The following is a 23,154-nucleotide window of genomic DNA, read 5'->3' on the forward strand; positions in this document are numbered from 1 at the left end:
GGGAGAGTGAGAGAGCACAACAGGGAAGAGCTCATTTATCTCTTCTGTACTACTTATTATTTGGTATACTTCCAGCACAATTCCCTCATTTGTTCCATCTCAAAAGTCACTGTTTTTACAATGGACAAGCTGAATTAAAGATATTGCCTTAGGTGAGAAAGATGCAGAGATTTGGTCACAGCATGATTACAGACACAAACCTGTTGTCAGTGACTGAAATTTGTGGTTTGTTGACAACCAAGCAAAATATGTACTGAGCAGGCTCTTGCATTTTTCTGCAGGATGCTTAATTCCTTTCCTCCTCTGAGACAAGACCCATGCACATGGCAGCAGCCAAACCCTAAAAAAATCAGACTTTTCTTCAAATTTATAAAGATATCTATAGCCTATAGGTGAAAGATTGAGGTTTTTTCCTTCATTTTTACTCCCATCCCCTGAAGTATGACACTCCTGTGGTTGTTAAGCTCAACATACAAGTTTTCTTCAAATTCTCCTGTACTACCTGTAGCCCTTTAAAATGTTGTCTTCTAGTCTATATTATTGATTGCTTAATGAATTACTCTGAAAGGTTTTTGGAAAAGGAGCAAATGGGGTTCAACAACACTTCAGCTTTTCTGTGCATGATAAAACATGCTTTCAAATACTACTCCAAAAAGAAAGAAATAGTTTGATCTTAACTGCTAGAGATGTTCATAGAAATCATAGGATCATTTTGTTTGAAAGGGCCTTAAAGGTCACCTAGTTCCAACCCCTGGCCATGGGCAAGGATGCCACTGTCTGGACCAGGTTGCTCAGAGCCCCATCCAATGTGGCCTTGAACATTTCAGGGATGGGGCATCCACAGCCTCTCTGGGAAATCTGTGCCACTCACTATTCTCCCAGTAAAGAATGTTATCTGATGCAGCCCAAAAAACCATGTGAGATTACTTGGGTATCTTCATCTCCGTGGTTACTGCTGGTTTTCTGCTTTCTGTGCCACAAGTACTGCTGTCTTCACTAGAAAAATGAAGATGTCACATGCATTTTTTTATTGTTTTAGTGTAGGCCAGGCACTAAATAAAGATGTGTTGAACACTCACTGTGTACCAACACACAGGACTTCTTGGCTCTTCACTCATTTGTAAGTGAAACTCATCAACAGCAAGAGCAGATGAAGGCTATGGCAGCAAACTCGTCTCACTGTCACTGTAATGTCTCATTATAGCTGGTGGTGAGACACAGGCTGCACAGAGAAGCTGTGGATTCCCCATCCCTGGAATTTTCTAAGACCATGCTGGATGAGTCTTGGAGCAACCTGATCAAGTGGAAGTGTCCCTGCCCATGGCAGGGGACTGGAATGAGATGATTTTAAGATCACTTCCAATCCAAACAATTCCATTATTATATTGTAACATGTAGTTGGTCTCTGTTTTATCACTGCATGTTGTAGTAAATTTGCTGCAACCATCTTTTTATTCTAATGGCTAGCTATTCTCACTGTTTATGTAGATGTTTCCTTTCATTAAAGCTGCTGGAAGGAAATAGGAAACCTCTCACTCTTTGTCACTGTGCAGCTGGGATCAGCTTCTGGTCACAACATCACCGAGAAGGAAAAAAGAGGGAATTCCTCCCATTAGTGAGATGTTTTTTTTAAATGTGAAATATTAACTCTGGCAACTTTTACAATCCTTCCATTAGTAGCAGGGTGTGGTAAAGCTCATGTAGGAGCAGTTGTGGTGGTCCCTCCTCTCCCAGGCCACATTATAATCTGAGGAAACCTCATTAGGCCTCAGTATTGATGAACAGCACCTGGGATGAGCCCCTCTTGAGTTTATCAGGAACATCATGTGCTCCCAGGAACTTGTGCTGTCTAATGAGCCCCTGCTTTTTTCTTAATGAACAGCCTCAGAAATGTTTTTTGGGGTTTTTTCACTTGAATTACAACCCAAGTGGGATGATATTTTTGTTCTCAGACTCAGACTTTCAAAGAAAGCCATCGACCTGAATTGCAGCCAGGAGGAAACATTGGTATGACCAAAGCCCAAGTCTTTCTTGTGGCCCAGTAAACAGCAGCCCAAAGTGAAACCCTTTGAGCTCTCCTGGACCAGCACCTCCCTCTGAGTGGACACCTCCCTGAATCAGAGACCTCTCAAGTTTGCTGTACTTGGGGGATTACAGAATAATGAGAGATCCTGGCCTGATACCCCAGTTCCTCAGCCCTTCACCTGCTGAGAACATAGAAAGGCATCTGAAGTGAGGATTTTGCTCCCTTCAAGGGGAACTTTTCACAGGTACCTTGTACAGGCTCTTCATGTCTGTCTGCACGCAAGGGTGCATATGCCATAGGAAATGTGGAGAAATGCTGCTCTCCTGGATACTTAGACACCTTGGATTTGTAGTGAGGCCTGTAATTTACTGTTGTGGCACAGAAAATTCTATGTGAATCCTTTGCTGAGTTGTTTAACTTAAAAGTTAAGGTGTTAAGGTGCTGTTAAGTTTCATTTAAGTGCTGTTAAATAATGTTAGGTGCTGCTGGGTCTTCAGGCATATTCCTTTTTACCTTACCCTTTCTATCCTTTTATGTCACCCCCACCCCACCTCTACATGGGTAGTTTTGGGTTTATTTTGGTTTGGATTGATTAACTCTGGATTTTTTTGTTTGTTTTCCCTTGGTGTGCCTTAACCATCTAGCAAGTGGTAAGAGTGAATCTTGCCAAATAACTTTGTCTGCTGTCATTTATATCAATCCTGTCTTTACTGATAGCTTTGGTCATTCTTTAAGTGATCTTAAAACATTTGTTCATGACAAAAATCACATAATTTAGGACAAAGTGAGGGCCTGTCCCTGGCTTCCCTAGTGACTCACCTGGATGGCAACAACAGCACAAGCTGCCCAATGCTCCAACCCAAACAAGGAATCATGCTTGTGCCTCAAGGCAATGTCTGCCAGCTAAAATTAGCACTGAGACCCGCTTCCCCTCTTTCATTAGGCAGCACCAGGTTAATAATTTAATGAGTGGAACACTGATCTCAAGTCAGAAGTCACGCTTTTCATTTTGATATCCTAAGATCCTGCCCTTTAACCCCACAAAGTTAAGATGGGGGGAGTCTCAACATCTGACTCCAGCCCACCATGCACTGACTCTGCCCTCATGCCTCCTCTAAGCAGTTTGTTTTTGCTTATTCTGAACTGCAGTCATTTGGGAACAGCATCGTTGGGTATTTGATGAAGGTTCATACTTCACTCTGCACGTACTTTTGTCAAAAAAGCTTTTATTGCAATGCAAAATATCTTCTGTATATGACATCTTTCTGCCCCCAACCCCCTTAAATTTAATGAGTAATCCTTTCTGGGTTTGTACATTGTGATTCTTGTGTGTATGTATGAATATATATACATATCTATATATCTATCAATCTATAGATATTATATTAATACAATCATATATAAATCTGGACCTATATCATTTTATATATACACATATCACTGGATATATGTCTGTGTGTGCATATACATATACATACATTACATATACACTATATACACATATATGCACACACATACATATTGTATAATCATAAACATCTGTTGGTTGTCAAGGGACTTTTCTTTAACAAAATAAGTTCCATCAGTGGATTTTACTTCTGTAGTGCAATTTTACAGGAAGTTAACATTTCCACATTCAATATAAAAGAAACAATATACATTTGAAAACGTGCCATAGGATTTTTAATGAAAAAATTAGAAAAGTGCATTATTTTACAACACTACAGTAAATGATTCTTTTTTTTTTTTCTCTGTAAAGACATTGTAAAATATATACAGGGTTGCGTAGTGCATTCATTACAAAAAAAAGATGCAATCCCTTGCATAAATTACATATTGTACAGGGGTTCGCTGTCTACTTGGACTTGTAAACATTTGTGTGATACAGTTTTCATTCTTTAAGTAAGCTGCAATACATCTTATTTTCATTTGACTGTTGTTGCATTCTGACTCCAGTACGGCATTCTAAGGCCATGTGTGAAGGCATCCTCTCCCATGACGGAGAAGGCCAGGAAAAGAAATGAAAACACAAAAGAGTCTTTAATTTGGTTCTTTGTGATCAAGTTATCACTGGTTTATCACAAATCACATCTTGATGCTTATGACCTGATCGTTCTCATTTTCTAGGACCAGCTCAACAACTATGTTGAAGTTTAGAGGTCTGAAATGAGCACAGAAAACAGCTTCCAGGAGGTAAATTCCAAGTGCAGTCTCCACAGCCGAGCGGCTCCTCTTTCTAGATGACCATGCCCCCAATGCTCTGTGTGCTGCACAGAAAATGTTATCAACCAGGGTAGAAATTTAGATTTTTGCTCTATCTCAGGCTGTTGAGGGCCTTTAGAATGCCGTCAATACATCATCGATAATCCGCATATGCACATTCAAAGAAGTACAAAAATGCACCAAAAAGTGTCAAGAGATCCAAAAGAGACACAGCATCAACACACACTCACAAACACACGCATACACGCACGCTTCTGTCTGAGCAGGAAGGCTCAGTCTCCAAAGTAGGATTCACAATTTAATTTCAACATGTATGTGTGTTTGGAAGAAATCCAAGAATTTCCATATAAACTCCTTAGGTCCCAAATTGAACACTTTTGTCCCTGTTTCTCATAGATGAACAGTTTGTTGAAGTAAGAAATTGCACCTTGAAGAGACAGTATCCACATTCTTTTGGCCTACTGGAAACAACTGTTAAGCCCCCCTCCCTTTCCCCATTGACCTATCCAGCTCCAATCCATTTCCTTTGCCATCATGTCACTAGGATCAAAAGTTTTACTTGATACTCCTCAATGGCAACAAACAACCACACAAATCTTAACAAGTCAAGGGAAGAGGAAAAATAAATTATTTTTTTTCTTCCACAGTTCACTCCTGACCTTGACAAAAAAAAAAAAAAAGAAGAACAGATGGATTATTGGTTATATTACAGGCAATGTGCATTCTGTAAAAGATAGACAGATTAGGTTTGCTTTCTAAAGAAAAAGCCATTGCCTCATAATTTCTGCTTATTTCTTAATTGTCAGAGGTTTGTAGTAGACAGGATTCTTTCTGAAGCATATATTAGCTTTTTTTTTTTCAGACAAGGTCAACCCAACAGTACTTACAACAAAACTAATTTTGTGTGCGTTAACCAAATTTGTCAAAGTCCAACAAAGCAGTGTTCAGAGTGGTACCCAAGGAATTACTTAATAAACCCAACTGCTAGATTAACTGTCTTAAACCTCTTATGACCTGGACACTGGAATCCCTCTCTTGTTATGCAGGTATTACCCTTGTCCTCCAATGAGCTGAATAACATTCCTGCACTAAGACTTTATACAGAAAATATTTGCCACAATGTAAATGTAGCTGAACAGTTGAAAAGGAGGGAAGTTGCCACGAAAAGATCATTAAGTTGTGTTGAGCAAACCAGTTGTATTGGTCAAAGGTGACCACACAGGATTCTGCTCTTCCCAAGAGAATAAAAAGGGCACAATAGCAACAATCAAGAGGAATTCCCCACTGCTGCCTCTGACTGCAGTGTCTCTCATGTTAGGCATTGAGAAGATAGGCTAAAAATGATCTTTTCTGGAAAACACACATGGCAGTAATGAATTCTTCAAAGAAAAGAGAAGTCGCATGGAAATATCAATCACCACAGAGCAGATGGAGCTTCAATGCTGAAGAACTTGAAAGGAATGCACAGTGAAGATAAAAAACCCAACTAATTGCATTGCCAGAAGGATCTCACATACGTGTCTTTTGCCCCTCTTGGCCAACCTTTTGGGAAGACAGCAGCTGCTAGAGGAATTGGAAGAATTTGGCAAAGTTTTGGTGGTCATAACCACAATGAAATGCTGTAACCTGGCCCCCAGATCCATTTGGATGACTGGCATAATGAGGGCAATGGTATGTGCCCACTGCTGCATGCTGAACAAGAAACTTCAAACCACCCATTTCACCATCCAGAAGGCTTTCTGAGAAGAGCTTCAAATCAGAGAGGTGAGATAAAGGTGGTGGATACTTCACAGGAAGCATTGAAAGAAACAGCTGTAGATCTACCTGAAGGCACTGCCATCCAAGTTCCATGTCTTGGTTTCTAAGGAGAAACACTAAGGAGAAACCAGCCCTGAGCTCTTGCCCAGTGTGCAAGTCAGATATCAGCCCTGAATTCAGTGGGAATTAAGAGACTCACTGCATTGGTGCTGAGCTGAAATCCCTTCCTCAGATCCTTCCAACACCAGCTCCAGTCAAGATGTCAAGATGATGCTTGTCAGTAGGGCAGCTGAGGCATGACCCCCATGTCAGAAGTGATATTATCAAATAAGACTTTTGGAAATCATTTTGTAGAGTTGCGTTTTCAGACTCTGGGAGGCCAAAATCACTTACACAGTCTACTTCAGATAATCTAATTAAATACTTTTATCAGATTAATTATCCTCTGAAACAATAATTATGATTGAGGCACTTCATACCCACTCTGCAGGGAGAGCCAGCAATAATGAATAAATGTTACTTCTCTAAAGGTCAGTTTTGATGACATTTTAACATGTAGAAACTGTCCAAACACAGTCAATACAAAGAGGTTTCTTTGCTGTATTGTGAACTCCGGAACTCAGCTAAAGATTAGAATTTCCCACATATTCCTACGGCCCTGGGCAGGTGCTATCAAAGATGGACAAAGATACCACAGTTCAGGTCTTTTGGATTTGCTGCAGGCAGAAGGAGGGTTGGTGTAACTGATCTCTGTTCCATGGAATAGGAGAGGGAAGGTGCTCTAGGAGACAAAATTTTCCCTACTTTCCTTTGACACTGGTGTTAGTAAGGTGGTCTCACCACAAAAATTCACTCCACTAAGAACCAGCCCTGGTCCATCCTTCCCACACCTCCTGCCACTCCTGCGTGGGAGGATGCCTGCAGATGACTGGGAAATAAACTAAAGCCAGAAAGCCATGACTCTTTCTCAATGTGAAACTATGCCATGGACCTCACCAATGACCTACAGACAATGAGCCAAACCACTGTGGCTTTTTACCTGCTTATTCAATTTATGCTGGCCATTCTCCTGATGGCCTTGTCCCAAACAAACACACTCCAAAGTTCTCCTTGTAGGTTAATGCATCGCATCCCAGCCAGGGAAGAAATGAATCTTACCCATTCAAGGTCATCCATGTTGTGTTTCCTACTTAATTCCCTACATATTGCTTTTAATCAATCTGTAGATTTCTTTTGTCAGTGGTAATTAGAGAGGAACATTTCCTTCCCCAGGGTGTAGTTGTGCAGCATAATGCTTTTCATTAATAGATGAGGGGGCAGAGTACAGAGTGTGGTGATCTTGGGCCTGAACATACGTCCATGAAATGGCAAGCTGATGAGTTAATGTCTGAGTGGGAAAGGGGGGAGAGGGCGTAGAGAAAGCCAGAGGGTGGCTGTCTGTGAAATGGATCTCTCTTCTAGCCTCAAGTGTAGTGCTCTGGATACAGCAATTACTGCAAGCTGTTCCACAGGCCAGATAAACAATGAATCAAAGCCAGGATGGTGGTATCAGAACTCATGCATGAGGAAGATGCATTATGGAGCATAGTTTCAATTATTATATTTGCCGGCTCCACTTGTGAATTTGCCAGCTATGATAAATGTTATCATCCTGTTGTTTGCTCTGCATTTCTCAAAGTGAACTAAAAGACAACGCAGCTTGGAACTGTGAATATTAATTACCAATAAAATTGCAGCATTAATCTTTCCTCCACTACCCCTCCTTTTTTTTTTTTTTTTCCCAATCTGTTGTGGGTGTTCATACATGGCAGAACTCCTTACCCTGTCAGAAAGCAAGGTGAAGGAGGGCTTTGGGATATTTATTAATTACAATATTCACTGAAGGAGAGACAAATGAAGGCTGAAGGCTCCAGGGATAGTATTTCCAGCCTAAAATTAGCAGGCAGCTTTGAATGACTGGATTCCATAAAGAAAAATACAGCTGCATGAATTATACAGGATGACTGTTGGTTTTAGGTCTTGCTGCTTTTCCTTAGGTTTAGGAAAGAGAGTTCATGGTGAGCAGTAGTTGGAGGCACTGATAGAGTATCTAGCAGTAAATAGAAAAAAGTCTCAGGAAAAGGGTACAAATAAAATTCCAGTGTCAGGAAAAGGGTATAAATCAGGATTCATTGCATGGCACCCAAATCAGCTGGCTTCAGAGGAAGGTCCTGCCTACCCAGGCCTTAGTCAAGGAGAAAATTTGCTTTAAATGGAGACAGCAGCAAAAACCTGACTGGAGAGACAAGAACTCCATGAATCTCCCCATCAGCAGTTATCCTAGTGGAACACTGGGGTAGGCCATGACTGAGCAGAGGACAGGCAGTCTCCCAGAGTGATTCTACACAGATGAAAGCTCAACAGTCCTTCAGCACCACCTCACAGCCATTTCAACTGGAAATAACAGAACTACTCCTGCTTCTGAGAACAATTTCTTATTTTCCCAACTTTCTTTTTGCCTTCCCACTACTTTTTTGAGGGTGAAAGATGCTTTGCCATATTCATAATATGCATCCTAAATAACTGAAAACTGCATTTTGGCAAAGGGTTTCATCAGTTTTTCATGGTTTTCATTCAGCCTCTGAGCTCAGACTAACTGGCATAAGAGTCCCAGGGCACCTTCTATCCATAATCAATTTCCTGTGTCCAATGTCATTATTCCATTTGCTTCAATTTTGGTGAATTGTTATGATAGCCAATTCTTTTTCTACAATTTATCTTACTGAAGTTTCCAAAATAAAATTTTATATAAAGAGTTAGATGACAGCAGGCTGGTCAGAAAGGCATTATTTTCTTTTTTAGTTCCATGTTACACTTCTCTGGCTGATGAAAGTAGCAGTGCTGTGATTCTCATTGTAATTTGTGCAATATTCCAGTCAGTAATAGTGTCTTGTTGAAATATGCATGAAAAAGTCCATAACATTAGTGTAATGGACACACTCCAACACATCTCTCTCATCCAGCTTCCTCATAAAGATTTTAAATGACTGTCTTAATTAGATCTTAATATTAACGGGAATATTACATAAAGCTAAATGAGGACATAAACTTCAGCTGAATGCTACTTCTACCCAAACCCCTGCCCTCTGCTCTGCACACACCAAATGGTTTTGGAACATTTTCATGTTCTATCTTGGTTCTACTGACTGTTCTTTTTTAAGCTTTTAGCAACAAATCAAGCTTTATTTTTCCTTAACAAAAACTTCCAAATGTCTCAGAGAAAACAAGGAATTACCTTGCTTAAGTCATTCACAATAATCTTGATTACTGCCCTGGCATTTCATTGACCAAAGCAATAGGGAACTAATGAGAAAATGGACAATACAGTAGATTAACTTGGTCACTTCATTTTTTTCTATTTCTTTTTCTTTTTTTTTAAATTATGTCTACTTCATCCTGATGAGCTGTTACAGAGAGTTCAAACAGAAGTTTATTGCTGCAGGTCACTGTACATCTTCTCCATTCACTAACAACCAAGAAGCTATTTTGGACTCTTCTAGGAACATCCAAAGACCCCTTCTGGGGCTGCCCCACTACAGGCATCCCTGTAAAGCAGGTGCAAGTACAAAGTTCTGGCAAAGCAGTGCTTGTTAGATCAGTCAGGATATTCCTTACACAGTAATGAAGACCAAGTGGAGACTTGTGCCTGCATTGTTCTATTAAGTTTCCTCTTGTTTCCATATCACAGCACGCTCAGTCAAAGCTATTTTGGTGCTTCACTGATCAAACTGATTTTTCCCTTTGATGATAATATGAAATATTATAGGATAATAGGGTTGTTATATAATCAAAGTCGACAGCAGGGAGCTAAATTTGTGTTGTTTTGATGAAGAGCACATTAGTGTGACATAAATAGACTAATCTGATTTATTATTATTATTTCTAATGCTTAATAATAGGGAATGGTAGGGGAAATGAGACTCTGGGGAATGAGAGCGCATCACAAAGTGATAGCAGACATTAGGATGTCTAGTCATAAGCAGCACCACTACTACCTGCTTGTAGCTGAATTTCAGAAGAGCGAGTAGCGAGCAAGAGAAGTTGTTCTGAAAGAGATTATATCTTAAATGGAATAAACCCAGTAATGAACTAGGCAAAGTATTCTGTGAAAAGCAGTGTTGTGAGAAGAAAACATGTAGGGCAATAAGAAGCCAGAGACAGAACTGACAGAAGTCAGCCCGCCTTTCACTGACTGTTTTTTCATGTTTAACTGAAAAGCTGGGATTAACCTTGAACAAAAGCTTCCCTTTCATGATTCAGTCTGTTCCAGTTCCAGACAGCCCAAGCCATTATTCACACATCAGTCAAGAACCATGAAAACAACTAAAGAGAGAGGCAGATTTTGCCTTGTGTTCTGCAAGAGTTCTTGTATCTGGCTGCTCACAAAGCAAAGTCCTGCAAGAGTTTCGTTGCAAATGAAACATCCTGCTATTTCAAAATCCCATGTGTGGCAAAAATATAGGTTGGACAAAACTGTGGGCTTTTCAGCCAGAAAATAAAACACATAAGCATATTTGAAAATCCCAAAGAATGCAGATACATTCAAGCAAAACACTTTCAAACATATAGACTCATTATAGTTTTTAAATTTAAAAGTATGGCTATGGACATCTACTCTGGCTCCTTCATATTAACATACACAGATTTCTTTAACTACATCTACAAACTTCAACTAAGCTAAAGCAGAGCTATTATAAAGCCATTGAGTTTTAATGCAGAGACTCTAAGTGGCAGATAACCCATGATATGCTGAGGTAAATTTCTCCCCTGGTTAAACACCCCGTGTATTAAAATTGACTTTTCATTTATGATTCCAGAGGTAAGATTTAGTAACAAATCAGCTAGAGTATGTAAAGTTTTCAACCTCTCCAGTTCAACATGTTTTATAGGACATTTAAAGATATTTTTTATATGCAGCAGAAATAATAGTTTCATTCTTTCGTAAAGGAAAAGAAAAAAATAATCTATGCAATGTTTTATAAGATGAAACTGCTTTTTTTCTTTTTAAAGATTCTGCTAAAGGTCCTGTTACCCAAATTCTCCTTTGCCAGACACAAAATTCAACTCAAATTCTGCAAAACCCCAAAATTTTTCTGCTTCTCACCAGTGTCAAATACACCCAGCAGCTGTACATGATATATAGGTACACATTCCAGGCATACTTATCTCCGTAGCAGGAAAAGAGACATACATTTATTTTCACTTCTGAGATAACAAACAAAAATGAAAAAAAAAATGAATTTGGAGAGCACTGTGAATCCTATGGGCTGTCAGGGGAAGCAGCTTTGAAGTGTCAAACACTGAAGTAGTTTAACACATCCTGAAACTGCTTTTTTAGGTATTCTTGATTTGATCCTTCTGCCATCAGCATTTGCCCTAGGACATGGTACTGGCAGCACAGCATTGATGCACCCAGCTTGCCCCACACATTACTCTGTAAAAGTCCATCCTCATTAAGAACCCTGTTAGTTATTCACCAATCTTAATGGAGGATTTCATGCCACAGCAATTTCTACACCCAAAGGAAGCTGCATAACGGAGTCAAAGTCATGGATAACTTGCTTGTCATTTACTTGTTGAAAGACACATGTGGAGAACGTGAGCATATTTGATAGTTAATAATTTAAAGCCAAGGGGAAGACAACAGAGGAGGAATGACACCCCTTATTTCTCCCTATTAATGCTCTTTATAAATGTCTCTTTGAGAGGGTATCAACATCCATCAGCACACAGAGCTCAGAGCTGGGCACACACCATCTAGTTTAAAGGGTAAAAAAAGGATTATTGCTTTTACACTGAGAGCACAGAATGGTAGAATCAGCAGGAGGTGATTAGTGCCAAAAAGAAATGGGTTTTGTATGGCAAATTAACACAGAAAGTGATTTAAAAGATAGAATTAAATCAAAGGTGCAGGTTCATAAAACTCCCAGTCCTACCCTTGTAAAATCAAAAATAAATCTCCAAAAGCACTAAATCCCATGTAATCACTTAAAATTCCTATTCTCTTAAAAGGGAGCTGGATTAGGCCTCTAATTAAGTTCTGTAAAGTCTGTTTGGTCCAGATGAACAACTGAGAGATGGACAATGTCCAAGGAACAACTTTATGACATGGTCTCAACATCCTCCACTACAACTTGCCAACACAACTGCTCCTGCTGTTGCCCTTCAAACACTGGAGTAAAGCTATTTTTGCCTGTTACTGCTAAATGCATTTTGCCTTTGCCTAGCAAAAAAAGCAATATCACATCTAATCTCACAAGTTCCCAGTGAGCCAAACACAAGATACTGTCCCTTGAATTCTTCCTGAGACCAACAAAGGCTTTCCATTATTTACAAATCAAAAGCATTTAGAGACAATCATCTTTATTTATTTCTTTAAAACAAGGAATGCCCTGTCACTATTATATAAGAAAAAATATACATCCTCCTATTTATACCCATCTTAACCAAGCATTCCAAAAAATAGAAATCCTGTTCATGCAGGTAATTGCTGCACAAAATAATAATAATAACAATAATAATAATAATAATAATAATAATAATAATAATAATAATAATAATAATAATAATAATAATAGTAATAACAACTTATAAATAAAATTAAAATAATAAAATACACTCTCCTGTTCCAACAATTTTTCCAATTTATTCTAGAAATTCTGCTTGCAAATTGTTGGAACAGTTGAAAATTATAAAATTAAATATAGTTAAATTAATATGATTATTTGCTTTTGATTATTAATTCCATTGCTAGTTTTTCTTGTGTTTTTATTATGCATACCAGTTTTACAAAGTGCATGCTTTATTTTTTTTTTTTTAATTTTGAACTGGCAAGCTAAAATGGTCCATCTTCTCCTGCCTTTTTTTTTTTTTTTAATGTTAATACAATCTAAAATCTAGCATTAAAAAATTTACCATGATACACCTGGTATATTGACTGCTTATGGCGCATGCTTCTCTTGGCAAAAAAGAAAAAAAAATACAAAACAAATTGGCTCCCCTCCCACCCTCCCCGTTCCTTTTGGAAGCAATTTAAAAAAGCAGGCTGGAACACAACTGCTTCAAGGGCGAAAGAAAAAATAATACCTGATGCTTTAATTTTTGTCACATGGCGCTGGTTGTGGAATTGCACACGCACGCACACGCACACGCACCCGGCACTCACACAGGCACACGCACACACACTGCAACCTGCTCGTGAGGAAAAAAGTTTGTTAGGTCAGGAGTGCCAGTGGCACATGAAGGCTCCCAGCTGTGTGTGCAACTTTGGATTTGGTACCCACTTCACGTCACCTTGAATCCTCTGACATCCACCAAGGGGGTAATGTAAGGCATACTTTGCTGGAACAGTAATAATCCATGCTTCATGCTCAAGAGCTGAGTCTCAGAGGAGGACTGGCTTGCTCTACTCCCTTTGGCCTCGCTCCGTCTCACTCAAGGAACAAAAAACCCAAAACAACAAAGAACTGGGAAAAACAAGGAAAGCAAAATAAGACAAATCCCTTTAAATGGACTTTCGCCGTTTCATCAGCCTGTGGTTATCTGTAAAGCTGTGCAACCCAGGTGAGATGGAGCTGACAGGAGATGGGAAAAGGCTGTTTTTTAATGTGCTTGGCGAGATCTCCTCTATCTTGTAAGAGATGGAGTGAAAGTACTGGGGGTTCAGCTTCGAGCTGAACGAATTTTGGTGGGACACCACCCGGCTGGTGTACTCGTGGGACCTGTAACACATGCAGGAGCAAACTGACTGAAGGTCTGTTACTTCGGCCTTGTACCGTGGCCGACCATGCTGGGAGTCCTCTTGGATGTGGATAATCATGCTGTTGCGGTTCCCTGCCAGGGACGCCCGCTCCTCGGCATCCCTCCTCTCATCCTCACTGTTCATGGTCAAGAACCTGAGAACAACCAGATTTAGAAATGCCCCAATGACTGTCAACCCCACTAGAATGTACATAAAGCTAAAAGCCACGTAGAGAGGCTTCTTTTGAAGGGCCCCTTTGGTCTGCAGGGCCACATAGTCTCCAAACCCTATCGTAGTCAATGTTATAAAGCAGTAATAGTAAGCATGGAAAAAGCTCCATTCCTCGTACTGGGAAAAGGCTGCTGCTCCAATGCAGAGTGTCCCCATGCAGGAGAAGAAACCCACAGTGACCATGTTTTCCATGGAGACCTCGGTGCTCCTCATGCCACAGCACTTTTTGATGCGTTTCAAGAGGTACTTGACGAAGGTGTTCATGCGCTCGCCCAGGCTCTGGAACATGACGAGTGTCAGTGGGATCCCCAGCACTGCGTAGAACATGCAGAAAGCCTTCCCTGCATCCGTCCCTGGGGCAGCATGTCCGTAACCTGGGAGGGGGGATGGAAACACAGGACAGTCAGCAGGGCAGGGGATGGCCACCATTCCCCCACCACGCAAATCGCTGTGACGCCACAGCCAGATCCAAAGCTGAAGGGACACTGCAGTCACACCATCCTCCCATATCTCCTCACCCACGCCCCGTGTCTGAGGTAAACAAGGCACAGAACAACAATGTTCATGCAGGAGTGGGAAAGGTAAAAAAATTAGCAACCTGTTCTGCCTCAATGTTCTACCTCAACAGTGTTGAGTCTCCCAAACAAGGTTATATCACATTGATTAACTGAAGAAATTTCATGTCTGTTCAATGTCACAGGCAAAAGTGGAAACTTTGGAAATAGATGGACTTTCCCAGTGTTTTTGAGAGTAATTGGTGTTGCTCTGTCCCAAAACCAGAGTATAGTGATGGCATCCATATTTTGTGTCTGCTGACAGCATGGAGTTAACAACATCCACAGGCTCAGCAGCCAAAGAAATTCCTTTTCAAACTCTCCCATACTGAATAAGCCTTTCTCCTAGTGAAAGTGACTCATTGCTGGAACACCATAGGAATTTAGGGATGTAATGCCCATTCTACCTTTATTTCCTGGAAGAATAAACAACTTACCAGCTTGTGCCATAGTTTTACAGTTTTGGCAGTATGGAAAAAGCAATTTCATCAGGATGTTAAACTAATCCAAGAATAGAGGATGTACCACATTTCATAGCATAGTTTTCAGATGGTAAAATCATGGCTAAGCCTTTTTTATAAATCAAACCATAAGCAGGGGGCTGTTTTGATTTTAGAATTAAACCTATTCAGATTGCATTGCTTTAAAAATCTACATTTCTTACAGCTGAGATTTTAAGAGACTATACCAAAGCCTCTCAAATGAGATGGCTGGGACCCACTTGGCCTTTGTGTCCATTCACCTTGTGGGTACCACTATCTAGAGCCCCTTTACAGTCAGTGAGTAGAACTGTGCACTTCACAAGGGCAGCTCCTGTTGTGTACACAGAGATATCTGAAACAGGTCAGTGAGTTACTCTCAAGAGACAACTATTCCTCTACAATCATTATAATAGAAATCTTGGGACAGAACTCTGTTCAAGATTAATATACCTACATTTTTGTATCTGCATGTGTTCTATGTGTCCAAACCCCTGTTACAGTCAACAAAAATTTTATGAAAACAGGCAGTAGTGAGTTATTTCAGTGACCATCCCAAGTCTGGCAAGAAGAAATGACAGTTCTGACTGCTCAATGATCATGTTCATTAGGTCCCCATTAGACTGACTAGACAGCTGTTGACTGCAGAAGAATTTAGACACCCACAGCACTGGCAGACAACTACCTGTAAACAGCCAAATGAAGATATCCTAATCATGATAGTCACCTTGAGTGACTGTCTCCAGTGCAGCTGCCTGCATTGGAGATATTGAGGGTTTAAATCAGTTTTCCAGAAAGAATCATCTAACTTTATACCAGACCCCTGAGATATCAGGATACCCATAGATGGCTGGCAGATAAAACACAGGGCATTCAGCAGACCCACACTCTCACAGATCTGAAGCTGGAGGACAGACCTGACATGAGATACCACTGAGGCAGGAGCACTGGGGAGCCCTGCCCATCGCCTTTAGACTCAGGTCAAGGACCTGATGCTCTGAGTTTGTCTAATTATTTTTCAAAACTGTTGACACTGTACACCTCCTCAATCTCCTGTGGCAATAAATTCCAGAAGTTCACTATCTGCTATGTAAAAAAGGTACATTTTAATTTCAAGGATATTTCCTTGTTTCAGCTAGAACACCTCAGTTACAGAATTGAAGTTCTAAATCTTTCTTATCTACCACCTTCATGTTTTCAGTTAAACTCAGCTTTATCTCTGGTCTCAGCTTTTTCCTGTCTAAACTGAAGTCACAGCCTTTTTAAGTCATGTAGTAAAAGTCACATTTCCTTGACCATTTCCATGTCCTTCTCTGGATCTTCTGTAGCTCTGCCACACCAGTGCTGAGGTGTGAACCCAGAATTCTGCCTTCCTCTCAGGATGGGGCTGCATCTCAGAGTCTGCACCTTTACTAGAACTAAAATACAAACACCAGGCAACCTTCAAAATGTAAAGCAAGACTAGACAAGGAAAATACAACAAGAAAACCAGCAAGAATCCCCTTCAAAAAGCAAAAGATTTATTCTTAGATCAGTTGATATTTGTAGTAAAAAACACTTCACAAAAGAAGCACAAAACTCAAAATATGAAGTTCTTTTCCAGGTTATATAGGAAAGAGATTCACCTGTTGTATTGAGCCAGGTAGTCTGTTCATCATAAAAAGCAGTTTCCAAATTACCTCAAAAGGGAAGTGTCTTCACCAGATTGATGCTGGGTTAGTTCCACCTGACTGTCCCTCAATAAAGGCTATAATTGCCTCTCATTACTAAGATCAGCTTTTGAACTACAGGGGTGTTAATTAAACCAGGGACATCTTCCTATTTTATAGCTTTAGTTACAGATGATAAAGAGTAGCAAAGCTTCAGAAAATGTGATTTTCCAGATGGTTGCAGAGATGGCAGTTGGTGGAAACAACTTTTACTTTGTGTTCTAAAAAAATATTTGGGGTGAAAAAAGGTTTATTTTGATCTCACTATATCTTTCTCATTAAATATATACCCTAGAAGCAGTTTAGGGACATAATAATATTAATATTATGTGCTTGCATGTTATCTCACAGTTGAATTTCTAAGATTTGTCACAGACTTTGTAATTATTTATCCTATAAGATACAAATATATCCATATCCCTGTTGTACAGATAGGGAAGCACAGACACTAGCAGGCTTTCGTTTCCCTCCAATTCACATACATGGATAGAAAATCCAGAAATTCTGACTTCTACTCCTCCCCAAGTCATACTCACATTCCCCAATATTAGATAAATGTCCCTTACTGTATTTTCACCATGAATCTGGGGTAAAGAAAGAAGTTTATTCATGAAGGTGGAACAAGACTCTACAAATAGATTAATGTATAGAGGATTAGAGTCACACATTTATCCTATAAAGCATGGCTTTAAGGCACAGACACCCTAGCCATTGACTTAAACACTCCGAAATGAGGGGGGTGAAAATACACCAAAGACAGACCTAACTCTCCATTACTTAAACATTGCAGGACCTACCCAGCACTGTACAGAGTAACATATGGAAGTGTTATATGCAGTATAACTGCATATAACAGTGCATGTTATGCAGCAGTGCATGTTCTCTGAAATTCAGTATTTTTCAAATCTAAACCAAACCATTGTCTTGTTAACATCAGAGACTGCCTCTGGGAAAAAGGGGAAGGAGAATAATTGTCAGAGGAAGAGGGGCACAAAGGAGCAATAATGCTGGGAAAGCTCCAGGTCGCAGAGTCAGTCTCCAGGTTTTACTTGCATCAAGTAAAAGAAGTGGAAGCAACTGCCTTGGTAGAAGATTCCAGCTAAAGAAATTCTTCCTGATTTCCTCTACACAAATGTCACTGTCGTTTAGCAGAGTACAAAGAGATGATTTTGTGTCATCATTAAGAAGCACAAGGCTTAAAGAAAAAGAGAAATGTTAATGATGACATCAGGGCTTCTCTCTTCTGTGGTGAAGAAGAAAGACCAAAGAGAAGGACCTTAGTACTGGGTACAGGAAATGCATCCCTTAAGACATAGAGCTAAAATAAGAGTGAGAAAGGTATAGATGGAGCTTTACATGGGCCACACCTGAACAAACACTGCCCATCCTACTCTAGGACAGTAACTGGTATGCTGAGGTACCACAGTACAGCAAAGTGACCACAACAGGCAGCTTTGTCTGGTGTTTAATGAGATATAATTTGAATGATCAAGGAAAGCCTGAATAGCTCTCATTCTGACTGAAAGCAATGTCATTAGTACTCTCCCTCACTTTCAAAACCCCTCCCAGCTGCTTAGGCTTTCAAGACAGAGCTCATCTGGGCTGGCACCAGGAATAGCTTGGCACAAAGAAATGTCATGTTTCATTGTCACTTCTGGACTGTGAAGCACCAGTACACCACAAAATCCATCTCCTCCCAGTCATGGAACAGCTGGGCTACAGACACCAAGCAGAACTGCAGGAAGATGTAGGCAAGGGAAGAAAAGAATCACACTCTAAGGGGTAGCTCCAAATCAATACTCTGTTTGGATCTTCCCTGTCTTTGGTTTTCCAGGCCTTGTCCATTCTCTGATTAAAAACTCTCAAAGAACATGTGCACCTACATGTAATTCTAGAAGAAACAAGGAATTCTATTTTCTTGTCTGCCAGAGTGTAGCTATAAAGGTCTGAAGAAAAACCACTTAGAGCCTTCTTCAACACTTATTTTTCTGTGGTGCCTTTCAGATGAGACACAGAGAGAAACTACTCATTACAATCTCTATGAGGTCCCCAGTATATTTCTATGGGTTGTAAAGAGACATTGTCCTGCTGCACCAGCCCACAAGCAGAACTTGCAGAGGAACTCCGTGCACACCCACCCTGAATCCAACAGTGACCACAAGCAGATGGCTGAGGAAGAGCAGCACAGGAATGCTATAATTACATGTGAGTTTTCCCCCAAGAATTCATGTACCCAGCTTCATTATTTGGTGCTCAGGGATTTCTTAAACCGGTTTTTGCTGAGTTTAGTAACACAAAATGGATTTCTCTTGCAACAGTTTGGGCATTGTCCCTTCCATGTCTTTAACATGCTGTGGCAAGAAGGTTCATAGAACAACCATGTGCTATATAAAAAAAAAATTGCCATTACTCCTTTACTTCTTTTTCATTACTATCATTTGATGGCAATGGTATCTCCTCCTTTTTGGAAGAGACCAGGAACAATAGTTCCCCATTCCCCTTCTTTGTGTCACTCATGATTTTACAGACCTTTTATCCCCAAAAATGCCATGTTGCATTCAGACCCCAAGCAACTACCTCTGACACTTTGCAGCCCCATGTGGGCAGAGCAGCTTGCTTAGATCTACATCAGTGATTTCTGCACCACACTCAGCTGCAGGGTACAGACAGGTCTGTAACATCTGTCCTGTCCTCCAACACAAATCCCCTGAAATAACACTTTGCTTCTAGGGCAAAAAGAGTCTTAAACAAATTCATGCTAGTGTAATGATACAGACTGTTCAGAATAAGAAAATCTCTAACAAAAAGAAAATAATATGGGAAAAAATTCTGAATATATTCAGTGTGTTGCATCTACATAGTAGCCATCTCCAACACTGCAAGGCAGTATCTACTCTAGCAAACTAAACTGGGCTCAAGTTCTGCCAGGGGAGCTTTAGGTTAGATATTAAGGAAAAAATTAATGAAAAGGAATGTAAAGCATTGGAACAGATTGCCCAGGGAAGCAGTGGAGTGTTCAGAAAAGCTGGGAATTTGGCACTTGAGGACATGGTTTAATGGTAAACATGGTACTGGTGCTGGGTTGACCATTGGACTTGATCTTAAACCTCTTTTACAGCCTTAACAATTCTGTGATTCTGAGGATGGATTCCACAACCAGCCCATGGTGTCCACACTCTATTATCAGCCCAGCCCATTATGGTTCCCCCTGGAATAACCAGCACTGTCCTAGGCAAAGTCCAAGCCTGCTCCACACATGGAGGCCAACACTGGCCAGGGTCCACTGGAGCTAAGCACCCTCCTGGTGCAGTACATGTGTTTATCTATTTCTGGCACTCAGTGTGACATCTCTGTTGGCCTCTGTGTCCCACAAAACACAGGTCCTGCTTCACTTAGTAGCACAGATAGAGCCTGCATGTGTTTTCGGAGTGTTTTTCTGCATTGGGCTCTGTCAGAGACTGAGAGAGGTTTGTCTCTAGATGTACATTGGTACCAGGCCAAGTACATGGCCAGTGTTAAAAAATAAAACCTGTGGCAGTGGTGAGTTAGTTATAGGTTGTGCTCAGGCCAGAGCGTGTCTGCAGAGCAGCTGAGCCTCATTCACATTCACATTCAATGTGTAACAAGCCTTGGATGTCTTGAATCTCAAAGCAACACTCTACATTATTCATGAAGGATGCCCTATTTCTCTTAGGAGGAGGTTTCTCCCCTCATTCACCTACAAATCATTCATCTCCATGATGGGCATTTGGGCCAGGAAAGGAATTAACTTCTCCATCCCTGTGACTCAAACCCTTCTTACTCATGCTGGCAGAATCCCAGGCCAGGAGATAATGAAGAGAGGATAATGGCACCTGTTCTTCAGATGGGCAAGTGTAATTCAGATTAAAACATCTTCCTGATGTCACATACTTCACTTCAGAGGTTCATCTACGTCAGAGAAACCGCCACAAGGATCAGGCTGTGTCTCTGCTGGATTTGCTGCTCGTGCTTTCAGCTTTCAGCAGAGCGAAGAAACAACGTGGCCTTTGTGGTGCAGATGAAACAGATTTTCAGGAGGGATCAGAGAGATACTTCATCTAGCTAAGTCATTCACCAGGACAAAGACTTTCTCCTGTAAGGTAACCAAGAGCTGCTGTTACCTGGATGAGAGCTGCTGTGTAGCTACACCACCCTCCTGGCACACTGCTGACTGCTCCCTCTTCCCTCTCCCATTTCTGGCCTTTCCCTGAATCCCCCTGCCTTTCTCTTCAGACATCTCCAGGACCTCTTTGTTCTTTTAATCCCTTGTTGGTTGGTCTCACTGTAGACTTCAGCTGAACAATCTCTCTTAGTTTTGCACATCCCCTTCCATCCTCAAAGACATCCTCCCCTTCCATGCTCAAAAGACAGTCTCTAATGTCAGGATAAAGCATGGCACATGTCTCCCTACAGGAAGCAATACGTGATAACATCATCTCCTGTTGTGAAGACAGGGACATCACAGGAGAGGAAAAAGAATCTGACATGACCAGATGCAACCTCAAATCCTAAATCCTTCAACAAGCTTGGCATAGCCTCTCATCCTGGCTCATTCCTGGTCTGTTACAATTGCTTCCATGTTCTGGATGCAGAAGTAAGGTCACACCACCTTGGAGATTGCATTCACTGCTTTGTTTTATATCAAACTTGCAGAAGATCTCCTATTCCGGGTGGCAGGGATGCAACAGGCTTCCACTGATTTTTTTTCTCCCACTACAAGGAAAGACTTCTTTTCTTCTTGATCTTGAAATCAAACTTCCAAGATGTCCAGGGAAAACACTTCAAAATCACTCTGATAGGAGAGGCAGGCACAGGCAAGATGCAGCAAGAAAATGAGGAAGAAAAGGAAGAAACAGCTTCTCTCTGGGATCTCTGGGATCAGCTGAGCAGCAGGTGAAGACAGCCAAAGCCAGCCTTGCAGGTGGAAGGCCACTCATGCACATTGTGAAGTGGGACAGACAAGAGTTTGGCCTCAGGAGCTGCTTTTGCAGCAGTGGGTCCTGTGAGCTCACCTGGGATGCTGAATCTGCTGCCTGCCAGCACAGCCAGCAGCAGACCTGAAGGACTCACCCAAAACTGGTGAGACTGATAACTACTGCTGCCACTCATTCCTCTGCCACATTTCCTCACTCCCTCTACTATTCTGAACTGCAGCCATCCCACATTATCTCCTTCCTTATGGAACCTGAACCTCCTATTCTGGAGCATTAGTGGTAGCAATTTTTCCCCATAGCTTCTCTTCCAGCCACACCAAGTTGCAGTAATTACTGGCATGGTGGATGCTCTACATCACTCCAAATGCCTGCTGGCATCAGTTCCCAGCCCTGACCATTACCAGATGTGGCTAAACCATGCTCCATTGGAAGATTCAACTGTAGGGAAAGTACCAAGAGTGCTTGGGCAACTACTTAAGAGCACAGCCCTGAATTCTTACAGCCTCGATTCAGCAGGAACTGAAGCTATCAGCTGTAACAGCATTCTGGGCAGTCCTCTTGAGGGTGGAATTTGGGAAGACACTTATGTTTCTCACACTGACTGATTATAGGGATTCAAAGGCAGAAATTTAGTGAAACACAGCCATGCTCATTTCTGATTCAAGGTAGGACCTCTGGCTTGGCTGGTTTCAGCTGGAGATCACATGTAATACAGTCAGGTGTTCTCGGTAAGAAGTCAACCCTCTTGAAAAGATTTCCTTTGGATTCTCAAAGGATCAAGGCAAATAATGTGTCCCAGTGTCTGCAAGGCTCTCAGTAAGGTCATGTTCATGAGACATTTTGGAGAATTGTGTTTCAGAGGTTCTCAGACTGCTTAGACTGCATTTCCCTCCTCATTCCCTGCCTGGACTCCACCACCAGCATGCACAAGGGATGGGCTCTCCTCTTCCCTGCTGGATGCCTCCCTGGGGAGCTGAGGACACAAATCTCTTCAGTTCCTTGGGGAAGAGCAATTGGAGGTGCTGCTTATTCAGCCCCCCTCCTGGCACAGACTTGTGCCCAGGCAGTTTTAACATTCCCCCAGGTGGAAAGACCTGGGGACTTCTTTGCTTCCCCTGGAAAAGATCTTGTGTTCCTCCTGGACTTAGACCCCAGCAGGACACAGCTCCTCTCCTTTGAGACCTATTGCTTCTGCATAATGCACAAACATAGATTTGGTCACATTTGGCCCTTTCAAATACCCACTGGGTTATTGCAGTAGGGAATAGGTTTATGGGTTTAAACCAAGGCTTAAAAAACTTTCTTTTTTCTAATTAGTTCAGTGTTTTTCTCATTTATTGGTAAGGATGAGCCATCTATATCCATATCTCTGCCCATCTGTTTTTCCTCCACAATAACTTTGAAGCTGCTCACCAATTTCCACCACTTAGAAGAAGCTG

The 23,154-nt window shown here is 41.1% G+C and overlaps 1 protein-coding gene and 1 long non-coding RNA gene across 2 annotated transcripts in view; one reads left to right on the forward strand and one right to left on the reverse strand.

Moving 5' to 3' along the window:
- Window positions 1-3,250: 3,250 nt before the first annotated feature.
- KCNK9 (potassium two pore domain channel subfamily K member 9) overlaps window positions 3,251-23,154 on the reverse strand; it is a 98,225-nt gene continuing 78,321 nt past the window's right edge. Inside the window, exon 2 of the mRNA XM_064398396.1 lies at window positions 3,251-14,392. Within this exon, the coding sequence (XP_064254466.1) occupies window positions 13,551-14,392 (842 nt within the window). The 3' untranslated portion in view covers window positions 3,251-13,550. The remainder of the gene's footprint in view (window positions 14,393-23,154) is intronic.
- Window positions 14,494-22,602, forward strand: LOC135290208 (uncharacterized). Its single transcript, XR_010352908.1, has 3 exons — window positions 14,494-14,599; window positions 20,575-20,881; window positions 21,195-22,602. It is a non-coding gene; the product is annotated as an uncharacterized LOC135290208 (long non-coding RNA).

Source organism: Passer domesticus, chromosome 1 (genome assembly GCF_036417665.1).
Source record: "Passer domesticus isolate bPasDom1 chromosome 1, bPasDom1.hap1, whole genome shotgun sequence".
Taxonomy (NCBI): Eukaryota; Metazoa; Chordata; class Aves; order Passeriformes; family Passeridae; genus Passer; species Passer domesticus.